General features: G+C 45.3%; 4 protein-coding genes across 4 annotated transcripts; all 4 read left to right on the forward strand.

Annotated features, from left to right (window-relative positions):
• The first annotated feature begins 329 nt into the window (after window positions 1-329).
• Window positions 330-1,719, forward strand: LOC135110388 (ctenidin-1-like). Its single transcript, XM_064022649.1, has 4 exons — window positions 330-366; window positions 811-931; window positions 1,154-1,372; window positions 1,501-1,719. The coding sequence occupies exons 2-4, from the start codon at window positions 811-813 to the stop codon at window positions 1,512-1,514; spliced, it is 354 nt and encodes a 117-aa protein (XP_063878719.1). The 5' UTR covers window positions 330-366; the 3' UTR covers window positions 1,515-1,719.
• A 2,610-nt stretch (window positions 1,720-4,329) lies between these two features.
• On the forward strand, window positions 4,330-5,484 carry LOC135110389 (ctenidin-1-like). The gene is made up of 3 exons (XM_064022650.1): window positions 4,330-4,367; window positions 4,812-5,136; window positions 5,262-5,484. The coding sequence occupies exons 2-3, from the start codon at window positions 4,812-4,814 to the stop codon at window positions 5,273-5,275; spliced, it is 339 nt and encodes a 112-aa protein (XP_063878720.1). The 5' UTR covers window positions 4,330-4,367; the 3' UTR covers window positions 5,276-5,484.
• Window positions 5,485-8,262: 2,778 nt separating this feature from the next.
• Window positions 8,263-9,246, forward strand: LOC135110764 (ctenidin-1-like). The gene is made up of 2 exons (XM_064023370.1): window positions 8,263-8,922; window positions 9,024-9,246. The coding sequence occupies exons 1-2, from the start codon at window positions 8,598-8,600 to the stop codon at window positions 9,035-9,037; spliced, it is 339 nt and encodes a 112-aa protein (XP_063879440.1). The 5' UTR covers window positions 8,263-8,597; the 3' UTR covers window positions 9,038-9,246.
• Window positions 9,247-11,801: 2,555 nt separating this feature from the next.
• LOC135110765 (acanthoscurrin-1-like) lies at window positions 11,802-13,285 on the forward strand. Its single transcript, XM_064023371.1, has 4 exons — window positions 11,802-11,832; window positions 12,277-12,397; window positions 12,625-12,882; window positions 13,063-13,285. Exons 2-4 carry the CDS (start codon window positions 12,277-12,279, stop codon window positions 13,074-13,076), a joined length of 393 nt encoding a protein of 130 aa, XP_063879441.1. The 5' UTR covers window positions 11,802-11,832; the 3' UTR covers window positions 13,077-13,285.
• Window positions 13,286-13,889: the final 604 nt, after the last annotated feature.

Here is a 13,889-nt window from a genome sequence, read left to right on the forward strand (position 1 = left end):
GTGAGAGTCATGGCAGATGGTAACATGACTTAACCCGGTTTGTGTTTCCATTTTGGCTGTTTCTTCCTTTCATCCTTGATACCCCTTGTGTGTGTGTGTGTGTGTGTGTGTGTGTGTGTGCGTGTGTGTGTGTATCCTTGTCTGCCGTAACCCTCCACACTTTCCCGCCACCTTCTTCGGCCTCCCCTCATCTCGTTTTCTCTCACTCTTCCATACTTCCTCCTCCCCTCCCTCGCCATCTTGACTCACCTCCCTTCGGCACCAGCAGGCTGCGTCACGCCGCGCGGCAACAAGTATATATAGCGAGGCGGCGGCGAGGCTCGGCAGTCGCTTCTTCGCCGAAGAGCAAACACCACCACTGCTAAGGTAGCGCTCAGGTGCACGTGTGCATCACACGCACTCTGCAAGCCATTCAAAAAATTACATCTAGTTTTCAAAGTGACATAGTATCGCTACTTTCCCGTTCAGTTTCGGCAGGAGGGAAGGGCGTGGGGAGGAGGCGCCTCAGTGCTGCCTCATCTGTTCTCACAAGTTGGTAGTGTAGTACAGTCAAGCAGCCTCGGAGGGAACTGAGAGTGTGCTGCTCTTCTGTTATCTTTTGTAATTCTTTTTCCAACACACACCCAGTGTGCAGCCCCAGAGGCGAATGTCACTCAGAGGGAGCCTTCTCTCGCACGGCTCTCCTCACCTTCACCAACCACTGTCTTGCGGGGAGCACGGCAACAGGGCACATGCTGGTCCCTCGCTGTCATCACTGTTCATATCATCTTGTTTGGTGACGACGTGTTCTTGTTTTCTTTGATATTACAGATGAGACCCATCCACGCACTCCTGGCCCTGGCCCTCGTTGTGGCCTGCGTCAGCGCCGGCAGTATTGGCGGCGGCGGCTGCTGTGGGGGTGGATTCGGCAGTGGCGGCGGTGGTTTTGGAGGTAAAAAAAAAAAAAAAAACATACATTTTGTATAAACAAAAGCTACACACAACAAAGAGCGCAACATTCTTAATCAAGTTTCCCTTAAGAAAACGAAACTTGTGGGAACACTTGTAATCAAAGAGCGGCAAAGAGCAGCGCTGCGACAGTCACCCGTTGGCGCAGCGGTGTGATTCAATACCATGTAAGCAGCAATCCCTGACTAACGCCTCGCTCCTCCAGGTGTCAGGTACGGCGGCGGCGGCGGCGGCGGTGGCTTCGGTGGCGGCTTCCACGGTGGAAGAGGAGGCTTTGGCGGCGGCCGACGTGGCGGATTCAGAAGCTCCGGAGGTGGCAGCTTCGGTGGTGGCAGCTACAGTGGCGGCAGCTTCGGTGGCGGCAGCTTTGGTGGCTTCGGCGGCAGCCACGGAGGCAGCTTCGGAGGTGGTGGCTTCAGTAGCGGTAAGACATCTAAAGTTGACTATTTTTCAAAGGTATATAGAGCGTCCATAGTGACACACACACACACACACACACACACACACACACCTACTCATTCACTCACTCACATCCCTCTTCTTCCCCCACAGGATACGGCAAGTAAGACATCTCTTTTACCTCTTCGCCACAACGCCTGAACGAAAGAGATCCAGCCCAGGCGTGCATCTGAGAGCGCGTGCGTGCACATGTGTGCGTGCACGTTCTCCAAAAAGAAGAAACATTTTCAACCGTCTCATCTTCACCTTCATTTTCTTCCCGTCCATCCTTTTCGATTCCGGGCGAAGAAATCAATAAATAATATACAAACTTAGTGAATCTTTCATTCCTTCTCTCGTCCACTCTCAAACTCACAAAATTTCCTCCATAAAAAGGAAACAAAAAAGTGAACCAGTACGCCTGCCTGCACGAGAACATGACATAAGAACATAAAAACATAAGGGAAGCTGCAAGAAGCCATCAGACCTACACGTGGCAGTCCTTCTATCTTTCTGTCTTTATCAACATTTCTTTATATTTCTTTCTATCCCTTCGCATTCTTTTTTCTTTTCTTTTTTTGTTTCATTCCTCCTTATCATATTCCTTCCTTTGCTGTTTCAAGACGTATCCATCTCCTACTGTCTTTATCAACATTTCCTTATTGAAGAACGAGGAAAGATGAGAGGGAAACAATAGTGAAGAGGGAAGGAATGTTGAGTGATATGGTTTTATTTTTCTTATACAAAAAAAATGGAAAGGGATAATATGTATGAAAGCAAAACTAAATATTTCAATTAAAGAATGTGAAGAAAAGAATAGAAACAAATTATAATGTCAAATTTTCGTTTATACGCAAAAAACAATAATTGAACAATGATAAAGAAGATATTGTGTATAAAAGCAGTGAAAAATAAAAGGACTTGAATTCATGAACGAGGAAGAAGAAAAAGAAAATTTGAAGAAGGAATGAATAGTGAGTGATATGAAGTTTCATGTTCCTTATACATCAATAAAGATAATAGCAATACGCAGGACAGCACAGAAGAGACTTAAATGAAGGAACATGAAGGAAAAAAATACAAGAAGAAATCATAATGTCAAGTTTTCCTTATCAGCAAAAAATAAATAAAGAAAGAAATAACATTAAAAGAAGGAAAAAATGTACACAGACAAAAGAAGTCACACGAGATAACCAACTACAAACACACAAACTCACAAACACACAAAGTAAGTCCAAATGTGTACAGGAAATGAATAGAAATTATCTAAAACCTCATTTTTACTCTGTTTTTATTTATGAGTGCTTGGTGATTTGCATGCGGCTTCCTTGTTCATTAGTCCCATGGCCCTGTGATCCGCCTGCCTGCTTTTGTTCTTTGGTTGTATATCTGAGTATTTTATTTAACGTTTTACCATTAATACTCTACAGACAATGAGGAAATAAGAGATTTATTTTGTTGCCCTTTTATGATCATAGAAATATTTAAGAGAGTTTACTAAAAGAGATGAGAGTCTAGAAAGTTCTTCGGGATTAAAGGAAAAATTATATAGTAGTGAAAGAGTTAAGAATAAAAACCCCTGTGTTCTTACCATCACCTCCATCCACCTCCATGCATCCATTCTAACACTTCCTCCCATCCACTTCTTTACCACTAATTCAATCCACCTCCAAGCATCCATTCTAACACTTCCTCCCATCCACTTCTTTACCACTAATTCAATCCACCTCCATGCATCCATTCTAACACTTCCTCCCATCCACTTCTTTACTCTCATCTCCATCCATCTCACGCACCATTCAAACACTCCCGCTCACTTTCTCACCCCCATCCCTCACCTCCTTTAATTCTTCTCACACCCACCTCTCTCAACGCATTCTAACAGTCCCGCCCACTCAAACCCACCTCCCACTTAATCCTCATCCCATGTACCCTTGCCAACGCCCATATCGATTCACTTCCTAACTCTCTCCTCCGCCCATGCCCGCTCACTCCCTACCTCGTATCTCCTTCAGCCACTCCCTGACGCCTATTCATCTTTGTCACCTTCCCGGCTACTCCAGGTTAACTCAATGCTCTGTAATCTCTTTAGCTTTACCTAAATATATGCGTGAATGAATTAAGAATTATAAAAAGTGAGACACGGAAAAAAAATCACACTTGGTATGTAATTCACTGAAAATAAAGTAAGGATTATATTAAGTATATGATTCAAGAGGAAGGAGTCACGCTTGGTAAGTAATTAAGTAAAAATAATGTAAGGATTATATAAAGTAAGAGAGTCAAGAGGAAGGAGGAAGAGTTGGCATATAATTAGTGCAGATAACATCCCTCCCTCTCCATTTGCATCCCATCGTGCCGCCGCGTGAGGCCTCAGTGGAGTAAAATTTCCCAGTCCAAGCCGCCACCAGGAAAACACTCGGGAAATACTCGTAACGTCAGCTTATTTAAGGCGCACAGATAAACGTTCATAATTCCGCTCACCGTTAAGCTGAAATCTTTTTTTTTTTTTCTTTGCCTCGTAAAATGATGAAACCAACAGACAGAACACTTCCCATTGACCAACAGCAGTGGTGAGAGTCATGGCAGATGGTAACATGACTCAACCCGGTTTGTGTTTCCATTTTGCCTGTTTCTTCCTTTCATCCTTGATACCCCTTGTGTGTGTGTGTGTGTGTGTGTGTGTGTGTGTGTGTGTGTGTGTGTGTGTGTGTGTGTGTGTGTGTTTGTGTGTGTGCGTGTGTGTGTATCCTTGTCTGCCGTGACCCTCCACACTTTCCTGCCACCTTCTTCGGCCTCCCCTCATCTCGTTTTCTCTCACTCTTCCATACTTCCTCCTCCCCTCCCTCGCCATCTTGACTCACCTCCCTTCGGCACCAGCAGGCTGCGTCACGCCGCGCGGCAACAAGTATATATAGCGAGGCGGCGGCGAGGCTCGGCAGTCGCTTCTTCGCCGAAGAGCAAATACAACCACTGCTAAGGTAGCGCTCAGGTGCACGTGTGCATCACACGCACTCTGCAAGCCATTCAAAAAATTACATCTAGTTTTCAAAGAGACATAGTATCGCTACTTTCCCGGTCAGTTTCGGCAGGAGGGAAGGGCGTGGGGAGGAGGCGCCTCAGTGCTGCCTCATCTGTTCTCACAAGTTGGTAGTGTAGTATAGTCAAGCAGCCTCGGAGGGAACTGAGAGTGTGCTGCTCTTCTGTTATCTTTTGTAATTCTTTTTCCAACACACACCCAGTGTGCAGCCCCAGAGGCGAATGTCACTCAGAGGGAGCCTTCTCTCGCACGGCTCTCCTCACCTTCACCAACCACTGTCTTGCGGGGAGCACGGCAACAGGGCACATGCCGGTCCCTCACTGTCATCACTGTTCATATTATCTTGTTTGGTGATGACGTGTTCTTGTTTTCTTTGATATTACAGATGAGAACCATCCACGCACTCCTGGCCCTGGCCCTCGTCGTGGCCTGCGTCAGCGCCGGCGGTATTGGCGGCGGCGGCGGCTTGTACGGTGGAAGAGGAGGCTTCGGCGGCGGCGGCGGTGGCGGCGGCGGCTTCCACGGTGGAAGAGGAGGCTTCGGCGGCGGCGGCGGTGGCTTCCACGGTGGAAGAGGAGGCTTCGGAGGCGGCGGACGTGGCGGCAGCTTCGGCGGTGGCAGCTACGGTGGCGGCAGGTTCGGTGGCGGCAACTTTGGCAGCTTCGGCGGCAGCCATGGAGGCAGCTTCGGAGGCGGTGGCTTCAGTAGCGGTAAGACATCTAAAGTTGACTATTTTTTAAAGCTATATAGTGACACACACACACACACACACACACACACACACACACACACACCTACTCATTCACTCACTCACATCCCTCTTCTTCCCCCACAGGATACGGCAAGTAAGACATCTCTTTTACCTCTTCGCCACAACGCCTGAACGAAAGAGATCCAGCCCAGGCGTGCATCTGAGAGCGCGTGCGTGCACATGTGTGCGTGCACGTTTTCCAAAAAGAAGAAACATATTTTCAACCGTCTCATCTTCACCTTCATTTTCTCCCCGTCCATCCTTTTCGATCCCCGGCGAAGAAATCAATAAATAATATACGAACTTAGTGAATCTTTCATTCCTTCTCTCGTCCACTTTCAAACTCACAAAATTTCCTCCATAAAAAGGAAACAAAAAAGTGAACCAACACGCCTGCCTGCACGAGAACATGACATAAGAACATAAGAACATAAGGGAAGCTGCAAGAAGCCATCAGACCTACACGTGGCAGTCCTTCTATCTTACTATCTTTATCAACATTTCTTTATATTTCTTTCTATCCCTCCGCATTCTTTTTTCTTTTCTTTTTTTTCTTATCATATTCCTTCCTTTGTTGTTTCAAGACTTATCCATCTCCTACTGTCTTTATCAACATTTCTTTATATTTCTTTCTATCCCTCCGCATTCTTTTTTCTTTTCTTTTTTTTCTTATCATATTCCTTCCTTTGTTGTTTCAAGACTTATCCATCTCCTACTGTCTTTATCAACATTTCCATATTGAACGAGGAAACGAGAACGAGGAAAGATGAGAGAGAAACAATAGTGACGAGGGAAAGAATGTTGAGTGATATGGTTTTATTTTTTATGCAAAAAAAAAAAATGGAAAGGAATAATATATATGAAAGCACAGCTAAATACTTTAATTAAAGAATGTGAAGGAGAAAGAATAGAAACAAGAAATTATGATGTCATATTTTCTTTTATACGCAAAAAACAATAATTAAATAATAATAAAGAAAATATTGTGCATAAAAGCAGTGAAAAAAAAAAATTCATGAAGGAGGAAGAACACAAAGAAAAATTGAAGAGGGAAGGAATATTGAGGGATATGAAGTTACATGTTTCTTATACACCAATGAAGATAATAGCGATACGCACAGAAAAGACTTAAATGAAGGAAAATGAAAGAAAACAAGACAAGAAGAATTTATAATGTCAAGTTTTCCTTACAAGCCCAAAAAAAAAAACATTAATAAAAGAAGCAAAAAATAAACACAGACAAAAGAAGTCACACGAGAAAACCAACTAGAAACACACAAACACACAAACACACAAGGTAAGTCCAAATATGTTCAGAAAAATAAATAATGAATGAATAGAAATTAATTGTGAACTGATTTTTATTCTTGCTTTTATTTATGGGTGCTCCGTGATTTGCATGCGGCATCCTTGTTCAACAGTCGCGCGGCCCTGCGATTCCCTTGCCTGCCTTTGTCCTTTGTTTGTACGTGTGAATGTTTTTTTTTTAGGAACGACTCAACGCATTGGCCGGAAGAGACAATAAGAGAATTAGATTAATTTTCTCGTCTTATGAATATAGAAATATTTAACAGAGTTTACCACAAAAGATAAGACTCTAAAAGTTGTTATTGATAAAAGAAAAAATATGAAGTATTGGAAAAGTAAAGAAGAAAAACCTTTGTCTTCTTACCACCACCTCCATCCACCTCCATCTATTCTAGCACTTCCTCCCATCCACTTCTTTACCACTACCTTCATTTACCTCCATCCATCCATTCTAATACTTACTCCCATCCACTTATTTCTTCTCACCTGCATCCATCTCCATCCACTTCTTCTAACACTTACCCACATCAACTTATTCTAACACTTCCTCCCATCCACACTTCTTTACTCTCATCTCCATCCATCTCACGCACCATTCAAACACTCCCGTTCACTTTCTCACCCCCATGCCTCACCTCCTTCAATTCTTCTCACTCCCACTTCCGTCCACCCATTCTAACTCGCCCGCCCATTCACACCCATCTCTGTCTATTATGGCTCACACTTAATACTCATCCCCTCCGTATTCTTCCTCACGCCCATCTCCGCCCACTCTCAAAAGTCAAACCACACCAACCCTTTTTTAACGCCCACATCGGTTCACTTCCCAACGCTCTCCCCCGCCCATGTCTAATTCATATCTCCTTCAGCCATTCCTTCACGGAAGGAGACACGCTTGGTATGTAATTCAGAGAAAATAAAGTACAGGTTACATAAAGTAAATGAGTCAAGAGGAAGGAGTTACGCTTGGTATATAATTTAAAAAAATAATGTAAGGATTATATAAAGTAAGTGAGTCAAGAGGAAGGAGGAATCAAGAAGGAGGTACAGTTGCCATGTACTTAGTGGAGATAATATCCCTCACTCTAAATTTGCATCCTACCGTGACGCCGCGTGAGGCTTCAGTGAAGTAACATTTCCAAATCCAAGGCCGCCTCCAGGAAAACACTCGTCAGGTCATTCATGGCGCACAGTTAAAGGATCATGCTTCCGCTCACCGTTATGATCAAGTAATTTTTTCCCTGCCTCGTGAAATGAAAGCAACACGCAGAACACCTCGCATTGACCAACAGCAGTGGTGAGAGTCATGGCAGATGGAAACCTCGTTCAACCCGGTTTCTGTTTCCATTTTCGCTGTTTCTTCCTTTCATCCTTGACATCCCTTGTGTGTGTGTGTGTGTGTGTGTGTGTGTGTGTGTGTGTGTGTGTGTGTGTGTATATGCATGTGTCTGCCGTGATCCCCACTTTCCCACCACCTCGCTGGGTCTCCCCTTATCTAATTTTCTCTCACTCCTCCATCCTTCTCCCTCCCATCCCGCGCCACCGTGGCTCGCCTCTCTTCGGCACCAGCACGCTACGTCATGCGTCGCGGCAACAAGTATATATAGCGAGGCGGCGGCGAGGCTCGGCAGTCGCTTCTTCGCCGAAGAGCAAACACAACCACTGCTAAGGTAGCGCTCAGGTGCACGTGTGCATCACACGCACACTGCAAGCCATTCAAAAAATTACATTTACTTTTCAACGTGACAGTATTTCTTCTTTTCCGGTCAGTTTCGGCAGGAGGGAAGGGCGTGGGGAGGAGGCGCCTCAGTGCTGCCTCATCTGTTCTCACAAGTTGGTAGTGTAGTACAGTCAAGCAGCCTCGGAGGGAACTGAGAGTGTGCTGCTCTTCTGTTATCTTTTGTAATTCTTTTTCCAACACACACCCAGTGTGCAGCCCCAGAGGCGAATGTCACTCAGAGGGAGCCTTCTCTCGCACGGCTCTCCTCACCTTCACCAACCACTGTCTTGCGGGGAGCACGGCAACAGGGCACATGCCGGTCCCTCACTGTCATCACTGTTCATATTATCTTGTTTGGTGATGCCGTGTTCTTGTTTTCTTTGATATTACAGATGAGACCCATCCACGCACTCCTGGCCCTAGCCCTTGTCGTGGCCTGCGTCAGCGCCGGCGGTATTGGCGGCGGCGGCGGCTTGTACGGTGGAAGAGGAGGCTTCGGCGGCGGCGGCGGTGGCGGCGGCGGCTTCCACGGTGGAAGAGGAGGCTTCGGCGGCGGCGGCGGTGGCTTCCACGGTGGAAGAGGAGGCTTCGGAGGCGGCGGACGTGGCGGCAGCTTCGGCGGTGGCAGCTACGGTGGCGGCAGGTTCGGTGGCGGCAACTTTGGCAGCTTCGGCGGCAGCCATGGAGGCAGCTTCGGAGGCGGTGGCTTCAGTAGCGGTAAGACATCTAAAGTTGACTATTTTTTAAAGCTATATAGTGACACACACACACACACACCTACTCATTCACTCACTCACATCCCTCTTCTTCCCCCACAGGATACGGCAAGTAAGACATCTCTTTTACCTCTTCGCCACAACGCCTGAACGAAAGAGATCCAGCCCAGGCGTGCATCTGAGAGCGCGTGCGTGCACACGTGTGCGTGCACGTTTTCCAAAAAGAAGAAACATATTTTGAACCATCTCATCTTCACCTTCATTTTCTCCCCGTCCATCCTTTTCGATCCCCGGCGAAGAAATCAATAAATAATATACAAACTTAGTGAATCTTTCATTCCTTCTCTCGTCCACTTTCAAACTCACAAAATTTGCTCCATAAAAAGGAAGCAAAAAAGTGAACCAACACGCCTGCCTGCACGAGAACATGACATAAGAACATAAGAACATAAGGGAAGCTGCAAGAAGCCATCAGACCTACACGTGGCAGTCCTTCTATCTTACTATCTTTATCAACATTTCTTTATATTTCTTTCTATCCCTTCGCATTCTTTTTTCTTTTCTTTTTTTGTTTCATTCCTCCTTATCATATTCCTTCCTTTGCTGTTTCAAGACGTATCCATCTCCTACTGTCTTTATCAACATTTCCTTATTGAAGAACGAGGAAAGATGAGAGGGAAACAATAGTGAAGAGGGAAAGAATGTTGAATGATATGGTTTTATTTTTCTTATACAAAAAAAATGGAAAGGGATAATATGTATGAAAGCAAAGATAAATATTTCAATTAAAGAATGTGAAGGAAGGAATAGAAACAAATTATAATGTCAAATTTTCCTTTATACGCAAAAAACAATAATTCAACAATGATAAAGAAGATATTGTGTATAAAATCAGTGAAAAAAAAACAAAGGACTTGAACTGATCAACGACGAAGAAAACAAAGAAAATTTGAAGACGGAATGAATAGTGAGTGATATGAAGTTTCATGTTCCTTATACACCAATAAAGATAATAGCAATACGCAGGACAGCACAGAAAAGATTTAAATGAAGGAACATGAAGGAAAAAAATAGAAAAAGAAATCATAATGTCAACTTTTCCTTATCAGCAAATAAAAAAAGAAAAAGAAAAAAATAACATTAAAAGAAGGAAAAAATGTACACAGACAAAAGAAGTCACACGAGATAACCAACTACAAACACACAGAGTAAGTCCAAATGTGTACAGGAAATGAATAGAAATTATCTAAAACCTCATTTTTATTCCTGTTTTTATTTATGAGTGCTTGGTGATTTGCATGCGGCTTCCTTGTTCATTAGTCCCATGGCCCTGTGATCCGCCTGCCTGCTTTTGTTCTTTGGTTGTATGTCTGAGTATTTTATTTAACGTTTTACCATTAATACTCTACAGACAATGAGGAAATAAGAGATTTATTTTGTTGCCCTTTTATGATCATAGAAATATTTAAGAGAGTTTACTAAAACAGATAAGAGACTAGAAAGTTCTTCAGGATTAAAAGGAAAATTATATAGTAGTGAAAGAGTTAAGAATAAAAACCCCTGTGTTCTTACCATCACCTCCATCCACCTCCATGCATCCATTCTAACACTTCCTCCCATCCACTTCTTTACCACTAATTCAATCCACCTCCAAGCATCCATTCTAACACCTCCTCCCATCCACTTCTTTACCACTAATTCAATCCACCTCCATGCATCCATTCTAACACTTCCTCCCATCCACTTCTTTACTCTCATCTCCATCCATCTCACGCACCATTCAAACACTCCCGCTCACTTTCTCACCCCCATCCCTCACCTCCTTCATTTCTTCTCACACCCACCTCTCTCAACGCATTCTAACAGTCCCGCCCACTCAAACCCACCTCCCACTTAATCCTCATCCCATGTACCCTTGCCAACGCCCATATCGGTTCACTTCCTAACGCTCTCCTCCGCCCATGCCCGCTCACTCCCTACTTCGTATCTCCTTCAGCCACTCCCTGACGCCTATTCATCTTTGTCACCTTCCCGGCTACTCCAGGTTAACTCAACGCTCTGTAATCTCTTTAGCTTTACCTAAATATATGCGTGAATGAATTAAGGACTATAAAAAGTGAGACACGGAAAAAAAAAAGTCACGCTTGGTATGTAATTCACGGAAAATAAAGTAAGGATTATATAAAGTATGTGATTCAAGAGGAAGGAGTCACGCTTGGTAAGTAATTAAGTAAAAATAATGTAAGGATTATATAAAGTAAGAGAGTCAAGAGGAAGGAGGAAGAGTTGGCATATAATTAGTGCAGATAATATCCCTCCCTCTCCATTTGCATCCCATCGTGCCGCCGCGTGAGGCCTCAGTGGAGTAAAATTTCCCAATCCAAGCCGCCACCAGGAAAACACTCGGGAAATAACGTCAGCTCATTTAAGGCGCACAGTTAAACGTTCATAATTCCGCTCACCGTTATGCTGAAATCAATTTTTTTTTTCTTTGCCTCGTAAAATGATGAAACCAACAGACAGAACACTTCCCATTGACCAACAGCAGTGGTGAGAGTCATGGCAGATGGTAACATGACTCAACCCGGTTTGTGTTTCCATTTTGGCTGTTTCTTCCTCTCATCCATGCCACCCTGTGTGTGTGTGTGTGTGTGTGTGTGTGTGTGTGTGTGTGTGTGTGTCCGTGTCTGCCGTGACCCCCACACTTTCCCGCCACCTTCCTTGGCCTCCCTTCGTCTCGTTTTCTCTCACTCGTCCATAATTCTTCCTCCCTTCCCTCGCGATCTTGACTCATCTACCTTCGGCACCAGCACTCGGCGTCACGCGGCGCGGCAACAGGTATATATAGCGAGGCGGCGGCGAGGCTCGGCAGTCGCTTCTTCGCCGAAGAGCAAACACAACCACTGCTAAGGTAGCGCTCAGGTGCACGTGTGCATCACACGCACTCTGCAAGCCATTCAAAAAATCACATTTACTTTTCAACGTGCCATAGTATCGCTTCTTTCCCGGTCAGTTTCGGCAGGAGGGAAGGGCGTGGGGAGGAGGCGCCTCAGTGCTGCCTCATCTGTTCTCACAAGTTGGTAGTGTAGTACAGTCAAGCAGCCTCGGAGGGAACTGAGAGTGTGCTGCTCTTCTGTTATCTTTTGTAATTCTTTTTCCAACACACACCCAGTGTGCAGCCCCAGAGGCGAATGTCACTCAGAGGGAGCCTTCTCTCGCACGGCTCTCCTCACCTTCACCAACCACTGTCTTGCGGGGAGCACGGCAACAGGGCACATGCCGGTCCCTCACTGTCATCACTGTTCATATTATCTTGTTTGGTGATGACGTGTTCTTGTTTTCTTTGATATTACAGATGAGACCCATCCACGCACTCCTGGCCCTGGCCCTCGTCGTGGCCTGCGTCAGCGCCGGCAGTATTGGCGGCGGCGGCTGCTGTGGGGGTGGACACGGCGGTGGCGGCGGTGGTTTTGGAGGTAAAAAAAAAAAAAAAAAAAAAACATACATTTTGTATAAACAAAAGTTACACACAACAAAGAGGGTAACATTCTTGTTTAAGTTTCCTTAAAGGAAACGAAACTTGTGGGAACACTTGTAATCAAAGAGCGGCGAAGAGCAGCGCTGCGACAGTCACCCGCTGGCGCAGCGGTGTGATTCAATACCCTGTAAGCAGCAATCCCTGACTAACGCCTCGCTCCTCCAGGTGTCAGGTACGGCGGCGGCGGCGGCGGCGGTGGCGGCGGTGGCTTCGGTGGCGGCTTCCACGGTGGAAGAGGAAGCTTCGGCGGCGGCCGACGTGGCGGATTCAGAAGCTTCGGAGGTGGCAGCTTCGGCGGTGGCAGCTACGGTGGCGGCAGCTTCGGTGGCGGCAGCCTCGGTGGCGGCAGCTTCGGTGGCGGCAACTTTGGCGGCTTCGGCGGCAGCCACGGAGGCAGCTTCGGAGGTGGTGGCTTCAGTAGCGGTAAGACATCTAAACTTGACTATTTTTGAAAGCTATATAGAGCGTCCATAGTGACACACACACACACACACACCCACACACACACATACACACACACACACACACACACACACACACACACACACACACACACACACACCTACTCATTCACTCACTCACATCCCTCTTCTTCCCCCACAGGATACGGCAAGTAAGACATCTGTTTCACCTCTTCGCCACAACGCCTGAACGAAAGAGATCCAGCCCAGGCGTGCATCTGAGAGCGCGTGCGTGCACATGTGTGCGTGCACGTTTTCCAAAAAGAAGAAACATATTTTCAACCGTTTCATCTTCACCTTCATTTTCTTCCCGTCGATCATTTTCGATTCCCGGCGAAGAAATCAATAAATTATATACAAACTTACTGACTTTTTCATTGCTTGTCTCGTTCACTTTCAAACTCACAACATTTCTTCCATAAAAAGGAGACAAAAAAGTGAACCAACACACCTGCCTGCACGAGAACATAACATAAAAACATAAGAACATAAGGGAAGCTGCAAGAAGCCATCAGACCTACACGTGGCAGTCCTTGTATGAAACACAAAACTGAACACAAAGGCTGGCCCAAACAGGTACCCACACTCCCGGTCGTCTTCAAACACCTCATCTTAATAGCACGGTAATTTTTCCCTTTAACACGAAAGAAAAGGGAAAGAAAAAGAAAACCGTGATAAAAACATGTATCTTTACCACTTGCTGTCATTCACTCAGCCTCGTGTCCTTCTCTTACTATCTTTATAAACATATCCTTATATTTCTTTCCATCATTTTCCTTTCATTTCCTCTTCCTCATCCTTCCCTATCACTTTCCATTCCTTATCTTTTGATGTCTTTTTTTCTTTTTCCCTTCCCCGCCTATAAATTTGCTTTCTTTATCGTCTTTTCATACTCCCATTTTTCCGTCACACAAGAAAGTACAATAATATTTTCCTCCTACACCAAAGGAAGCACGAACAAGGAGAGGC

Source organism: Scylla paramamosain, chromosome 20, assembly GCF_035594125.1.
Source record: "Scylla paramamosain isolate STU-SP2022 chromosome 20, ASM3559412v1, whole genome shotgun sequence".
NCBI classification, from domain to species: Eukaryota; Metazoa; Arthropoda; class Malacostraca; order Decapoda; family Portunidae; genus Scylla; species Scylla paramamosain.

Coding starts and splice junctions, on each gene's coding strand:
- LOC135110764 (XM_064023370.1), top strand. CDS start 8,598: ATGAGACCCATCCACGCACTCCTGGCCCTAGCCCTTGTCGTGGCCTGC.
- LOC135110765 (XM_064023371.1), top strand. CDS start 12,277: ATGAGACCCATCCACGCACTCCTGGCCCTGGCCCTCGTCGTGGCCTGC. Junction 12,398..12,624: donor TGGCGGCGGTGGTTTTGGAG/GTAAAAAAAAAA, acceptor TCGCTCCTCCAG/GTGTCAGGTACGGCGGCGGC.
- LOC135110388 (XM_064022649.1), top strand. CDS start 811: ATGAGACCCATCCACGCACTCCTGGCCCTGGCCCTCGTTGTGGCCTGC. Junction 932..1,153: donor TGGCGGCGGTGGTTTTGGAG/GTAAAAAAAAAA, acceptor TCGCTCCTCCAG/GTGTCAGGTACGGCGGCGGC.
- LOC135110389 (XM_064022650.1), top strand. CDS start 4,812: ATGAGAACCATCCACGCACTCCTGGCCCTGGCCCTCGTCGTGGCCTGC.